The sequence below is a fragment of the Oryzias latipes genome, chromosome 23 (genome assembly GCF_002234675.1).
Source record: "Oryzias latipes chromosome 23, ASM223467v1".
NCBI lineage: Eukaryota > Metazoa > Chordata > Actinopteri > Beloniformes > Adrianichthyidae > Oryzias > Oryzias latipes.
The window spans coordinates 7,333,678-7,347,908 of NC_019881.2; the positions used below are offsets into that span (position 1 = coordinate 7,333,678).

The 14,231-nt window shown below is 41.1% G+C and overlaps 2 protein-coding genes across 5 annotated transcripts in view; one reads left to right on the forward strand and one right to left on the reverse strand.

The window, feature by feature from the left end:
• Window positions 1-6: 6 nt before the first annotated feature.
• Window positions 7-11,893, reverse strand: zbed4 (zinc finger BED-type containing 4). 3 transcript variants are annotated; one of them, XM_011490950.2, is made up of 2 exons: window positions 11,812-11,893; window positions 7-4,732 (listed from the first exon to the last, which is right to left on the reverse strand). In XM_011490950.2, exon 2 carries the CDS (start codon window positions 4,539-4,541, stop codon window positions 786-788), a length of 3,756 nt encoding a protein of 1,251 aa, XP_011489252.1. In that variant the 5' UTR covers window positions 4,542-4,732; window positions 11,812-11,893; the 3' UTR covers window positions 7-785. The 3 variants fall into 3 exon arrangements, with proteins under 3 accessions (XP_011489252.1, XP_004082958.1, XP_020569791.1); XM_004082910.4 differs by lacking the exon at window positions 11,812-11,893 and adding an exon at window positions 10,506-10,886; XM_020714132.2 differs by lacking the exon at window positions 11,812-11,893 and adding an exon at window positions 10,380-10,498.
• The window catches only part of brd1 (bromodomain containing 1), a 23,500-nt gene continuing 20,929 nt past the window's right edge, over window positions 11,661-14,231 (forward strand). Inside the window, exon 1 of one of the 2 annotated variants that reach the window (XM_023952492.1) lies at window positions 11,661-11,853. The gene's annotated coding sequence lies outside the window, so the exon portion shown is untranslated. Of the gene's footprint in view, window positions 11,854-12,031; window positions 12,194-14,231 lie in introns of those variants that run through there. The other variant, XM_004082952.4, reaches the window with a different exon arrangement.

A 14,231-nucleotide genomic window follows, 5' to 3' on the forward strand; every position in this document is an offset into this window, starting at 1 on the left:
GCATTCTTGTGTAAGGAAAACCTTTATTTACAAATGACCACAAAATTGTCTCCAGTTTTTAATGCTAAAACAATTATCAAATCAGGGCTGAGAAGCAATTTAATATAAAAAAAAATGTACAGTACGTTGCTTTAATCATTATTAAACCCATTAATTTAATCCCCCTTGACAAACTTAAAATTGTGCTTAAGGGAAAATGAAAAAAGGATATTCCAAACAAACCCCTAAATCTGAAAATACAGCAATATCATACACAATTTCATTAAAACATTTCAGCAAATAATAAAAAAAAAAATTCTAATTCTAAGTGACGGTACCATGAGCCACAAAGTCACAATGGAAATTAAATAACATTTAACTTAAAACATTTCAGTCACAGCATTTATTTTTGGGGCCTAGTTTTCATTCAACCCTGCATGTATCTTAAAAAAAAATAAAAAATCCTGACATGATCTGCTCGATTTTAGTATTTACAGCATTTTGACCTGAAGTAGTACTGGATAAGGCACGAGGAGAGAGCAGACCCAAAACGAGACACCGGTTTTAAAAAGCAAACACACAATCCCCGACTCCTACAGCTAGAAAAACCCCGCCCCTCCCTGATACACTTCTGGGACTTTTTCCTCACAACAGCTCCAAAGTGTTTTCAACAGTAGTAAAACAAAAGCTCAATCTGGCCTTTGGATTGAGAATCAGTGTATTAAAAAAAATCAATTATTTACATTTGCTCAGCAGAATAAATTCCCATTTCACAGGTTTGCGACTTGGTCTGTTTTAATGCTCAATCAGTACTGGAAATAAATCAAAGGGAGGTTGACCTTCAGGAACAGCAGACCCTCGATGTTGTCCAGCATCGGCCTGGGCTGGTTTAGAGCGCAGTTGACGCTGGCCGTGCTGAACAGTGTCTCTGCTGGGACAATACTGGGGGGGCAACCCACGTAGCGGGCGGCGACTTTGGCGAGATCAGGCCACAGGAACTTCTTCAGGTTCCAATAGTCGAGAGGGTCGCAGCTTTGATCCAGAATGTCCTCCTCGAGGTATTCCAGCACCGCCTCTTCTGAGGACTTTGGCTTTTCCTCGTTTTTCGTTCTTTGCCTGATGTCGGGCATCAGGGACCAGAGGTCGTCTACGTTTGAGTGGGAGGAGCTGTGCGAAGCCGGGTCGTCACTGCAGCCATTGGGCGGCAGCGACTTGGCTTCAGCTGAGGTAGAAGAGGACGAGTCCAGCTCCCGGATCAGATCTTGTTTGCACTGCTCGGCTTCTTCTTCTGTGAACAGTGACGTTTTGTATCTCGGGTCGAGCATGGTCGCCCAGGTGTATCGCTGGTCGTGTAGCGTGGCAGACATTCTGCTCACCAAGGCCTCTTTTAGAGACCTAAGCATGTTGTCTATGCCCACGGTCTCGTCAAAGAGCAAGTCTATTTTTCTGCTAAGGATGTGGATGAGTGGTATCACTTGTCCTAGTGTGGCAGTGTGATTGCTCATCTCCCTGCAGGCAACTTCAAAAGGTTTCAGTGCATTGCAGACCGACAGCATCACTTCCCACTGGTCACAGCTGATTATTTCCCTGAAATTGCACTCGATCGACATCTCGTCTATAGCGTTCTTCTGCTCCACCAGCCGCTCCAGCATGAAAAAGGACGTTCGCCACTTGGAGGGCACGTCCTGGACGAGCTGGTTCTCTGGCAGCTGGTGGGCCCTCTGCAGCTCCACCAGCTTCTCTTTAGCTTTCGCCGAGCGGTGCACACGTTCGCAGATCTTTCGTGCAATACTTAGGAGGTTCTGAACCATTCTCTGGCTTTTTATGGCTTCGCTTACAATGAGGTCGATGGTGTGTCCGAAACACTCCATGATGGGATGGCCGTGCTCCTCCAAAGTGTGCTGGATGGTGATGTTATCCGTCAGAGTGAACCCTCTTTTCAGCCCTGAAGAGGTGATCCAAGAATCCCACAGGTACTCCAGCTGCTTCGGGATGTCGTGCATATCTTGGTCGCAGTCTATTTGTGAGACACTTAGAAGAGCAGAACAGTGAAAGTCTTGCCCTTGGGGTCTGACACTGGATTCATATGTCGCCCAGTGGGCGGTAAGGGTCAAGTACTCCCTAGTCTGGCTACTGACCCAAATACTTGTTGTAAAGTGGACAACACCTCCTTCAGCCTCTTTCAAATGGGTAAGCACGACGTCCTTCACCTTTTCGTACATATCTGGTATGGCAGTGCTGGTAAAATAAGATGATGGTGGTAGAGAATACTGAGGCTTGAGGTACTCTAGCAGTCTGTTCAGTCCAGCATTCTCTACCACAGCTGATGGCTGGAGATCCAGTGCGAGCATTTCCGCTACAAGTTTGGTGATTTTTTTGGCAACCGGGTGTTCCTCGTCGAACCTCTCACAGTTTTGCTCAGTTTCATAAACGGAGGTCTCCATGACTTCTTGTTTGACATGGATTTCTGCATCCTGTGCGTCACCTGAGATCGCATTGTTACTTTCAAGAACGTGTCCGTGAAACCTCTGCATGTGCCTGAAGAGGCAGCTGGTGCCAAGGTTTGTAGTCTTTTTGCCTCTGCTTATTGTGCGGTTACAGTGCAAACAGACCACCTTTGTAGGGTCGGCAGGTGATATAGAGAAATGGTTCCACAACTTTGATGTCTTCTTGCTGAAAGCTGGCACGGGTTGCGCCTTTGCCTCTGTGACCGGGACCTCAGTTTCTTTGGCAGAAACTGTATCCGTCGTGGCTAAATTGTTGTAGGGGTGCGGGGGTGATTCCTTTTCATCTGTGCTTTTTTGGTTTTTGAGAACGTCTGGGTGGCGGCGCGTGAGGTGCCTCATCAAGCAGCTTGTCCCAAAGTCGCCCCGCTTTCCCCGGCTGATAACGCATGGACAGTAACGGCACAGTGCTTTTAACTGGTCAACCGGCGACACTATGAAATGGTGCCACACTTCGGATTTCACCCGTTTCATGATCTTTTTATTTTGCTGAAAAACTGAATGATCCTGACTTAAGCCAGGCCCGTCAAAGAGCTCGCATGGAGAGGAAGTCAGGGGCGTGTCTTCCTCTTGAGCTTTAAAGAAGTTGAGGGAGGACTCCTGCCCTGAGAATTGCATCACCTCCTCACACTCCTCCTTAATATCCATGCTTTCCTCAATGCTTTGGGGTAACTCATCGGCTATGGTTTCTGGCGAGGATGGAAGAAGTGGCGATTCTTTTTTCACTTCAAACGAATCCAGCAATTGTGTGCGGGACAACAGAGAGGGTGGGTTTGTATAGGGCGGGGGAATATGATTGCCCTGCCCGTTTTCCTCAATCACAACCTCTTTGTGGGCCCTCCACATGTGACGGATAAGACAGCTTGTCCCGAGGTCCTTTCCGTTTTTCCCCCTGCTGAACTCATTCATGCAATGAATACAAACGGCTTTGGAATTGTCCGCGGGCGACAGGTAGAAGTGTTTCCATACAGCTGACCTGCGGCGGGAGTTGGAGCCTTTCGGGGTTCCCGGAAGGCGCTCAGACCCCCCGTCTGACAGTTCTTCGACATTGTTTTCAATGGAATGCGAGGGCAGGAGGGAGCCGTAGACAGTGTCAGCATTGGCGCATGATTCTAGTTTTGGTTCAACTTTGGGTAAAGTTTCTTTGGATGACGGGTCTGAATTTTCTGCTGAGGACGTGGACGGCGACGAATTCTTTGAGGCAGGAGTAAAAAGGCTATTGGTCAAGTCTCCGTTTTTTGGTGAGCTCGGGGGGAAAGGTAGGAAAGGAGAGGGAAGAGAGCTGGAGAGGTTACTGAGCGATACATCCGCTCCGTCTTGTAAAAGCACAGTGGGATGAGCCCTTCGCACGTGCCTCATTAAGCAACTTGTGCTGAGGTCTTTTTCGTTCTTACCGCGGCTAAACTCTTTCATACAGTATAAACAGATTGCTTTGGTACAGTCTCGCGGCGATATGCAGAAGTGATTCCACGCTGGAGACTTTTTCCTCGGGTTGGCGTGACCTCTTATAGATGACAAAAGACTCTGAGTAACGGCATCCATGGCAACATCGTAAAGAGTGCTGGTGTATCCGCTGAGTAAATTACTATAATCATCAACATCTTTTGTTGCAAAGGGGCCAATCGAGCTGCCAAAGGCTAGCCGTTCATCGTCCTGCGGTTCGTCCTCCATTTCGTTAGCATCCTCAATGTCCTCTCTGGCAAGTTCACTCGATTCATTTCCATTCTCGTACTTCTCAGTCTCTGCATTTCCTTCGGTATCAGTGTTGGGAGAAGATGGACCCGTGTTGCATGCCAGGTCTATCTCCAAGCGTTTGTCCATTTGAGAAGTAAAATGGAAACAAGGGAGTATGTCTTTATCCAGTGTTGAGGAGCAAGCAAGTGACTTTGGGTCTTCATCGTCATGAGGGTGAATGCTGTAGGACTTGAAGACGTAGCCGTCCTGCCCCTCGATTTTCAGGCAGGTGGCTTTTGCCTCCCTTTTCTTACTCTCGATGAGGCCATTGGACTCAATAATTAGATCCTCACTCATGTGGGGAACCTCTTCTTCTCCATCCATGGCAGCAACCCAAGGATTTCCGTCAGTCAGGTCTGCTTTGTCAGATGTAGCAACTTCTTTTCAGGTATACTCATCAATAAAGCGGCTCTCAAGCAGGAGTCGTACTGATACTTTTGCTGTCCAGGACATAGAGATTTTGCTTGTTCTGTCCCATTTATGACTTGTATCAGTTCAACTACTTTGCACACGACCTGCAGGGGGAAAGAGAGACAGAAAACAAGTCAGATAGGATCAGTGGAGAATGCAAAATGGATAAAATGATTCCTGCAAGATACTGCAGGTGACCCAACACATGTTTCCATGTCTCGTTCAGTTGATTATCTCTACAGCATACATTTCCAAAGCAACAACAACGTGCTTAAGGCCAGACATCATCTGTAAAACATAGAACGAAACATTTCACCATGACTGTTGACTGATTCATTTTTTTTTTTTTAAATGATATACTTAAATGAAAACCCATTTACTCCTCTGTTCTGACACGTATAACCTCCAGGCAGTGTTAGCTTTGCTTAGTGGGAAGTTTCGGTTTTGTTTGCAGGTGCAGGTTCAACCAGAACTTCCAGTACATCCTAAGGATTCACTCTGATGATCTTGTCAATGATCCGGACCTGCAGATTGCCTCACTTCTGTCTAAGGAAAAACAGACGTGCGCCCCATCAAACTTCTTCCAAAGAAGTATTGCTAAATATTAGATCATGTCCCAAAATAAACAACCCTTTATGGCCTGATATAAATATTTTAAGCACTTTGAAATATATGATATTCTGGTTAATTTGCTTATCGAAAAGAAAGAATAAAATCAAGTTTTATTTTAGATACTAATCTAGAGTTAGCAGGGATTAGATACCAGATGTGTGGTAATAAACCAAACATTACAAGGTACACACGTTAGCTAAAAAGCTAATGCCAAGCAGTAATGTTTTTTTTAGCTCTTTCAACCGTTTTAACATCTGAGCCTTTGCCGGCATGAGTTACAGACGCTCTTTGACATATTACATAGATCTTTGGCTGTTTATACTATCCGCCTGAATCGGCTGATTCCGATGCAAAGGAAAGTGACTTTGTACCGATATGCGACACATTACTAACGTAAAGAATTGCATATTAATACAAGGCTGCTTTCCTCTGCTTCAGAATCAGCTCGAGTTACATTAATTACAGCTATGCTTCAAGAGTTAACACTGGTGCTAAAGCTCTGCTACTAAACTGTTAGTGCAAGGGTCACAAACTCGGGACCTGTGAGCATCAAGTCGCCTGCAAGGACCACACAAGTCACCCGTTGTCAACGAGCGGTGTCAAAAATGTCGTTTTTCTACATTTTCTACATCTTAAACTCTTAAAGTTCAAAGCTTTATGGAAAAATAAGTCCAGTACTATAGAGTGAAACCAAAGATCTGATCGTGAAGATTTATGTAAATAGGGGAACTGAACACAATTAGTACAGTAGAAAAAACAGGGAGAAGCTCGGTTTACAATGGTCTATAGCCATTTAGGACACAGAACACAAAATGTTGTAATAATAAAAAAAAATGCCTGCAAAATTGCTATTAAAAAATTTGCAATACAGTGAGACCGCAAAGGGTGAACCGCGATATTGCGAGGGACCACTGGAAAAGTTTGTTACTTAAACCCATCCAAAGAAATTAAAATGGACGTTTTATCTACTGTATTTTACCCATCCCCCAGCTCAAGTGACCAACCAAGCTTCCAGCTTTTTTTCTAACCACAGTATGTTTTCCAAACAGCATCAACATCTGCACCTCTGACCGGATTTTTCTGTCTGCTCTGCTGTGATCTCTGGTGACCCAACAGCTTTAGAGCTATTTACACGGAACAAGCAGGGTGGGGACAACGCACCTGTCAGGTTTACAGCCGGGACTCGACGGCTGAGGGTCATTTTAGAGTCTGCTGGGCGTTTTCCACCACCTGTCTGTTCCTATTCCTCACATCCTCCCTTACATGGCATTTGTTTTCATTTCGTCTTAAAACAGATGAATTTGGGTTTGTGTCTCTCTGGCTCTAGCCCATTTCAGAATCTCTTCGTTTAGTAGGACTTTCACACATAAACATCACTAAAGTTTACAAAGAAAATTTAGGGAAAAAAAGGACCATCTTTAATGCTGTGTCAACGCTAAAGGTCAGAGGGCAACAACCAGAAAGGGAGATAATGAAACCCCCCGGTGACCAGTTTACAACTAAACTTCACTCGACCAGCACTGGCTGACCCTGGATTTCCAGCTCTTCCTGCTGATCAGCTGATCCACATTCTGATTGACCGAACGCACCCAATCCAGGTGATCAGCTGGTTAGTTGGATCGTTAAAACCAGCCAAACCATCACTTCATAGACAGATTGAACCTAGAAGAAAACTGTCCACGTGAAAAGGACACAACCGTCTACAGTAAACAGGACAGTTAGCATTGTCTAAAAAGAATTGGACGGCAGCAAAATTGGAGTCTATTGACAAATCTGGACAGTAAAAGAATCTACAAAGCTAATAAATACATTCGATATAATTCACTGACTCTTTCTTATCTGACTTTTTGCATTAAGTTCTGAAGGAAATGCTTTTTAAAACATACATCAATCCAGTTTTTCTCTGGCAGAAGACAATTACAAGCGATTATTAATAAGATCCTACACATTTATTTAACTAAACGTTTTAAAATGTAATCAAGTGGTAAATTTTAATCTTCTGAAACGTATGTGTAAGAGACGCAGAAGCTCTACCAAACAACCTTCAAAATAAAAGTATTCATAATTTGACAGATACTTAGAGCAGTGATAATGGAAAGGTGTGTTTAAAGAAAATTTGATTACTGGTAATAGTTTTCTTTTTTAAGTGTCAAATTTTGTATGGTAAAAATGTATGAGACAGCAGTGTAGAGCTTCTGTTATGTCCATAATGATATAGAAACATGTCTGTCACAGGTTTTATAATTTGATCAGAAATTGTCAATAGGGGGCAAATGCTATTGGTTTGTCCTTCTACCTTTTTCAATCAAAATATCCAAATTAAAAGATAAAATGGGATAAATTTTATTAAGCAAAAACAAAAGCAATAAAAATGATTTCTGATTTGACATTTTGCAGTAAACCACATGAAACTACAGATTGTAGCACCAAAACATAAGAAGTATTTAACTTTCCTTTTAAGTAGGTTTTTGTGACATTGCTTGAAATCAAACTTTTTAGTAAAACCCCAACTTAGTTGTTTTTTTTCAGATAGTTTTTCATTATAATAAACAATAAAGTCACACAAAAAACTGCAAAAAAACTCAATTCAGAGGGGTAAATTTGGCCACTTTTTACACCAAAAACTACAAAAATTGAGAACAAACTGTTTTTTATAACTAGGATAAACAGTATCCAACAACAAGACAAAGAAAAGTTCAAAATAATGTAAAATAAATGTATTTAAAGAAACTATGAATCTCGCCTAAACTATTTACGATGTTCAGAGGATTTATTACTATCCCAATTATGTTTCATAATTATTTTTAAGTTTGGATTAAACCAAAAAAACTCAAAGCTAATTGCCCTTTTCCCCCCTAAACGTTCATGTTGAATTTTGAATAAAAATTATACTAATGGCCAGTCATTCCTTTGTCATAGTAAACAATCCATGTGACTGGAGTCAGGAGACTTCTAAGAGTTAAAGTCAATTGAAACACTTGATTTAAAGTCCCTCTCTGATCAACTTTTGATCCATTGTAAAAGAGATTTAATTATTATATTTTTAATTATTATAATTCTGTCGTTTTCTGGGACATAGTTTCTGCAGAGACGCAGTAGTTCGTTTAGAAATTTGCCCCCTCATTTGTGGACGGGACCGTTGGCGCAGAGTGAGCCCTCCCTTACTCCCCGTCATCCATCCGTTTACGTGCTCTCCTGCTAGCTTACAGCCCCTCACACTCTTGACCTAAGATTACCGGTGCAACAAAAATGGCGAGCAATTTTTAAAGCTATCAAGCCGTACAGTTTTGATGCCACCCCAGACGAGGAAAACAATGATGTTAATGGATTTAGTCGTCTACAAGAGGATGCATCAGAATGGAGGGGAGTAGGGAGTTTGTGGCCCGCCCAGCGTATTTTCTAAATTACAAATACAGTGTTCTTTTTATTTGCACCTGATTCACAAGAATTTGCAAAATTCAGATATGCAATTTTGAGCTTAATTTTCTTTATACATGTCCATCACCAAATTTGTTTGAAGCATATTGTGCTATTATAGCATATTAAAAACACTATATTCATCTACGTAAGTCTTTAAAGGCTCAGATTGAATTTCAGCCAGAACCGTAACCCATAAGAACCCATGGTGACATCAGTTTAACAGAAAAAAAAAATCAGAAATGGATTCTGTGGTTCACTTGGTTTGCGGCAAAACACACAAAATTCTTTTTTTTTTTTCTTAAAGGTGGGTCTGGGTCCTTATGAGTGTAAATGTTTTGAACCACTCCCATATGAATTGACAGATTAATTTTAAAAACAGCTAGATATATATACAGAATCCCACACCTTTTTGGGTTATTTTTAATTCCATTAATATCAATGATTTAACTCCTATTTTGAAACACAACTCATAATTGCCAGAACATCTGGTAGAAAGAGGAATAAAAGAAAAAAAGATATAAAACAAGTGGCCACAAACAGTACTGTTGTTACCCGGCAACAAGAACCAAATGATAAAACCATACACTAAAACCTAATAATGCGAGGTTAGTTCCTTGTCTGCAGACACCACTGCTGTATCTTTCTGTCAGTTGACCAGCCTGTTCACTCGTGTCATAACAGCATAACTAGACTACCACATCAGATTATAAGAGGGTTTATCTGTTGTAATCCGGGTACGTTGCTCCAGTCTTATATATTCAAACCTGGATATATATATATTTCTTTTTTTTTTTAAGTTGTGATTCCATTTAAATCAAAACAGAGGAAACTAAAAATTATTTGTGTGCACATTTTCACGTCGTGTCACTTTATTTTTGTAATGATTAGTATTTTTACGGTTCTTTTTCTTCTAAAGGGTTAGCAAACGTGGCGTTGTGCAGTCAAGCCCTATGAAATTACATGTATTTCTTTAAGAACAGTATTATTTTAGGATGTGTGCGTGTAAAACACGTGCTGATTGAGGTGATTAGACTAAAGAAACCAAGTGTGTTACATAGAAAAATAAGGCTAACTGCTACCTAATTAGTAGTAAGTGTAGCAATAGCTACTATAAAAAGTTCTTTGTTTACTTTAAAGGAATACGTTAAATGGAAAAAATAATGATGTTTTGGTGAGATATGGTTCAGTTTTGAGTCACTAAAAGGCACTTTTCCGGGTTTGGCTTACGTGCTAAATCAGGAAGATGCTACAGGACAGCGTAAAATAGTCAGCGCTGACTAGCCCTCAGTATTCCTCGTAAGCTAGTTTCAATGAGCACGAACATCGTAGTTTTTCACTTTAATGTGAAAAAACTGTTACTTTCTTACATATTACTGATAAGAAACCCATAGAACAATAATAAAACCCGATTAATAACGCAATCCGGCCGGAATTTTAGGGTAAAATGCAAAAATATAACGTCGAGGGCTACTCTGGTGCTAACTGGGTTAGCCTCGAAGCTAATAAACACAATAAAACAACACGCAGAAAAAAGCCTTCTGTCACGTGCTCTTGTAGTGCCTTTCCTGTCAGCTTGTAGGTTTCTAAAAACGAGCCGGTTAATGTGGGGCTGAGAAAAGGCTCGCGGGAAATTTCGGACCATACTACGACTGCTAGCTGGTTAGCTGCCAAGCTAGGTCACACACACATACACACAACACACAGGACATTCAAGCTAACCTGGCGAGGCAGAACCCGGCCGTGGCAACACGAACCAGGATCCGGATCGGGCGAAACGCTCGCCACGATGTCCTGCCCGCATTCAGCCCCGGTTCGGCCACTGTTTTAGGCGTCCAGCATACTTACTGTTCGAATCCAGCGGTGGGATCACAGGGTTTCGGCTCCGAAACGGTTAAATATGACACATTTGATTGATCCGGAGGGGGCTTCACTTTGTTGCTTTTGTCTCCTGGTTGCTAGCAGTTCACGTTCGGCCGAAGAAGCAGCTCCACGCAGCGTCGGACGGAAGGAACGTGTTAATGATGTCACCGGGTCCTGACCGAGGCCAAATAATTCCAAATGTTTGCTTGTTAGACATAATTTTGAGCTAGTATAATGACTACATGAACCGGGATTTTATTTTCATGCTTAAATAAGTTTTGTTGTTTGGAAAATTTCATAAAACAAAATGGTCAAAGTCCAAACCAAAATCGGAACCTTTGAATTATTAATCAGATTAAACAAGAAAATGGCAAATAAACATATTTAATTTAATTTAAAAAACTGTGATGCTCATAGCCATCCATATAATCTGTAAACATTCGCATTTGTTTACTTTCTACCTCGTGGCATTCCCACTTTTGTGTGAATTTCTTTTTATAAATAAAGTTTATTCAAATAAAAGAAGGCAGAAGGGCTAAACAGTCGTATACAAACTTAATAACTTAACTTTATTGTTATTATTCACGTAAATTGATTTGTATGTATTGTTTATTCAAATGTAGCACAATTAATGGCATTATTTACAAAGTAATAAATCTCATTGTGGTTCAAATTTTCAAGAATAGCTGGCTATATATTTGATATTTTTCTGTCATGAGGTTTAGGCGTTAGCACAAACTTAGTGCGATTTTTGGTGTAATTTATTAAAAAAACATTACATATTTCTTACACTGTAATTATGTCACAACTAGCTTGATTGACATTTTAAACACAGTAATTAATTAAAGAATGTTTTTATTAGTTTGTGTGTTAAATTGTGTAAAAAGATTTCTGTTCCAAGGTTTTGGTCAATGTAAAGTTACGTTAAATGTACTACTTTTTCTTATGTAAATTTCAAATGGGGCTCATAAACTATTATTTTTAATACATGACTTGCATTATTTTATCCTTTTATACATTTCTGATCTAGGAAATGTATAAAATAACAAAAAAGAGGCTTTTAAAAAAAATGCTCTGGGGTATGGTTTATTTATTTCTTTTGCAAACTTGGGGTTCTCGATGGCACTTGCCTCTGCACGCACGTGCATGCCATGTCCGCCCCAGCCTTCGCCGCGCACAGCCGCTTTGTTAGCAGCGTTTTTTGTCCGCGAATGTGTTGCACCAAGAAGCGAGGCATCGCATTTATGATGTGACAGATGGGACTCCATTGTGCAAAAGACGCACGACTCACCAAAATGACCTCCAGCGTCACACGTCGAGCGGTTGCGTACGGGTGGGAGTTGTCTGCTGCTTCAACGCATTGTTGTGTTGGGGGATGATCCTCCGTCGCCCTGCCTGCCTGTCTGCTGCTTGTTTCTGCTATTTGCTTCTGTTCCGCTTGTGGCTAGTCACCGACTGTAGCCTTTGAATGGCCGTTAAACACATTAACGGCGTGTTTGCACGATTTAAAGCCCAAACTCCACAGGCACGCGGCGGGTTTGTCCTTTTTTTTAGCCGAAGCGTCGCTCATTGGTTAGCTCCGTTCAAAGAACCGTTTAGCAGGCCGTTCTTTTCAAGGCTTTTTTGGCTAGCTGGCTTTTAATTCAGCTAGCAAAAACTATTCAAGCTAGGAGGTAGGTGTCCTGTTCTGTCTTTCTGCTTTCCCCTTCCATCGTCTTCCACCACTTTTTGGACGTCGAATTCGTGCTGTAAAGTTTGCATTCCTTCCGGGTTGAGTTTAGTGAAATAGTTTTAAAAAGGCAATGTTTTTGTTGGACGCCATTTGCTTCGTTAAAGGGGGGGTTAGCTAGCTGTACTAGCTAGTTAGCTAGCTCGTAGGCTAATGTTATTGTTAGCATCTCGGCTACTTTAATGAGTGAAAAGCTGCCCTCGAACAAATGGAGAAGTTTCAACTTCTAGGTGTTGAAGTTGCCCCGTCTGGCCGCCTCCCGCCCCTTAAATGTCTTGTCTCATTGAGGAAACGAACTAGTTTCCACGGTCCAGTTCACTAAATACCTTTTATTCTGTGTTTTGAAGCAGGAAGACCGTTAAGAATGAAAATTTCTGTTCTCTGTTAGTCAGCTGTGATGCTAAAAACTGAATAAGTGTTTAGTTTTGACCAGTTTCCTGTGTCCCCGCCCCCAATTGCATTGAATTTAATAATATATGTATTTATTTTATTTTGAAAAATTGCATAGTAAATAAATGTCGTTTTTTAATTAGGCTAAGAAATGTGTAAGTTTTAAAATAAAAATATATACTTTCTGTCTTCTATATCTCAAGTGATTGTTGTAAATAAGAAAAGGATTATTTACACAAAAATAAAGTCAGCAGTTTTTTAGTTGGGTTTCCAGTATAGCTAGTATGTGTGTTTCTGTATTTTTTATGTCAACCAGAACCAGAATCTGCTATATTGGCCAAGTAAAGCGCATGTACAAGGAATTTATGCTCTCGTGCAAGCTAGAAAGATATGAAAAAAATTTACAGGAGTAAGACAGGAGAGGATAAATAATAAAAAGATAGGAATATTCTAACATAACTAAATAAAAAATGCAACAGTAAAAATGCAACAGTAGTTCTGGTGCGACAGTATCTGTGGTTTTGTTCTGTGTTCTTGAGTGGTCTGCAGTCAGGAGTTCATTAGAGTGACAGCTCGGGGGAAGAAGCTGTCCTTGTGGCAAGTGGTTTTGGTGCGCATAGTCCTTAAGCGCCGCCCTGGCCGAAAAGGCAATTGGTTATTCTGCCAGCCCGCTTCCTGACCCTGGTCCTGAATGAAGGGAAGAGTGGAACCAATAATCCTCTCTGCAGATCTTATGATTCTCTGTAGTCTGTTCCTGTTGTGTGTAGTTGCTGATCCAAACCAGACCGTGATGGATGTGGTCAGGACAGCTTGGATTATTGCCCAGTAGAAGATGGTCAGCAGCTCCTGAGGCAGGTTGAACGTCTTGAGTTGTCGCAGGAAGTACAATCTCTGCTGAGCCTTTTTCCGGAGTGAGTCAATGTGAGCGGTCCACTTAAGGTCCCGTCAGATGGTGGACCCTAGGAACCTCTGTGAGGGAACAGTGCTGTTAAGAATTGTGAGTGGGGGGTGGGGTAAGGGGGTTCCTCCTGAAGTCCATTGTCATCTCAACCGTTTTAAGTGGGTTCAAATCCAGTGGTTTTGTTTTTGTTTTTTCTTTGATAAAAATCACATGACAAACCACCACCAACAACAAAAAAAGCAATATTTGTCAAAGTGCTTTGACAGACCCGTGCTTTGAATAAAAAACAAAAAAAAAGTATTTTGTGATTTTTCATGTTTCTACCTGGATGTGTTTGGATGAAAACACAGCTGATATCCTGGTAATCGTCAATGTTTTTAGATCAATAAAGTCAATTGAATAATTTCCCTCCTGTACGCTAGTTTATTGCCGATCACTTGTTAAAAAACCTTATCTGCTAGTGCATCATGTAAATGAAAAAGATTTTTGTCAAAGTTACATTGTAGCTTCAGTTCATAAACCTTTAGCTTTCTTTGCAAGGCTGGTATTTTTGAAACTTTGTTTAATTTTAGACGAGGATCCAAAATTATCAGGTTGTTATTGAAGATGATGAGAAGAGAAGAAAAAAAGTCATTTTATTTCCCAGATTATTTTATTTGTGACTTGTTGGTTGATTTTGGGATGAGTTTAA

Coding starts and splice junctions, on each gene's coding strand:
- zbed4 (XM_011490950.2), bottom strand. CDS start 4,541: ATGGATGGAGAAGAAGAGGTTCCCCACATGAGTGAGGATCTAATTATT.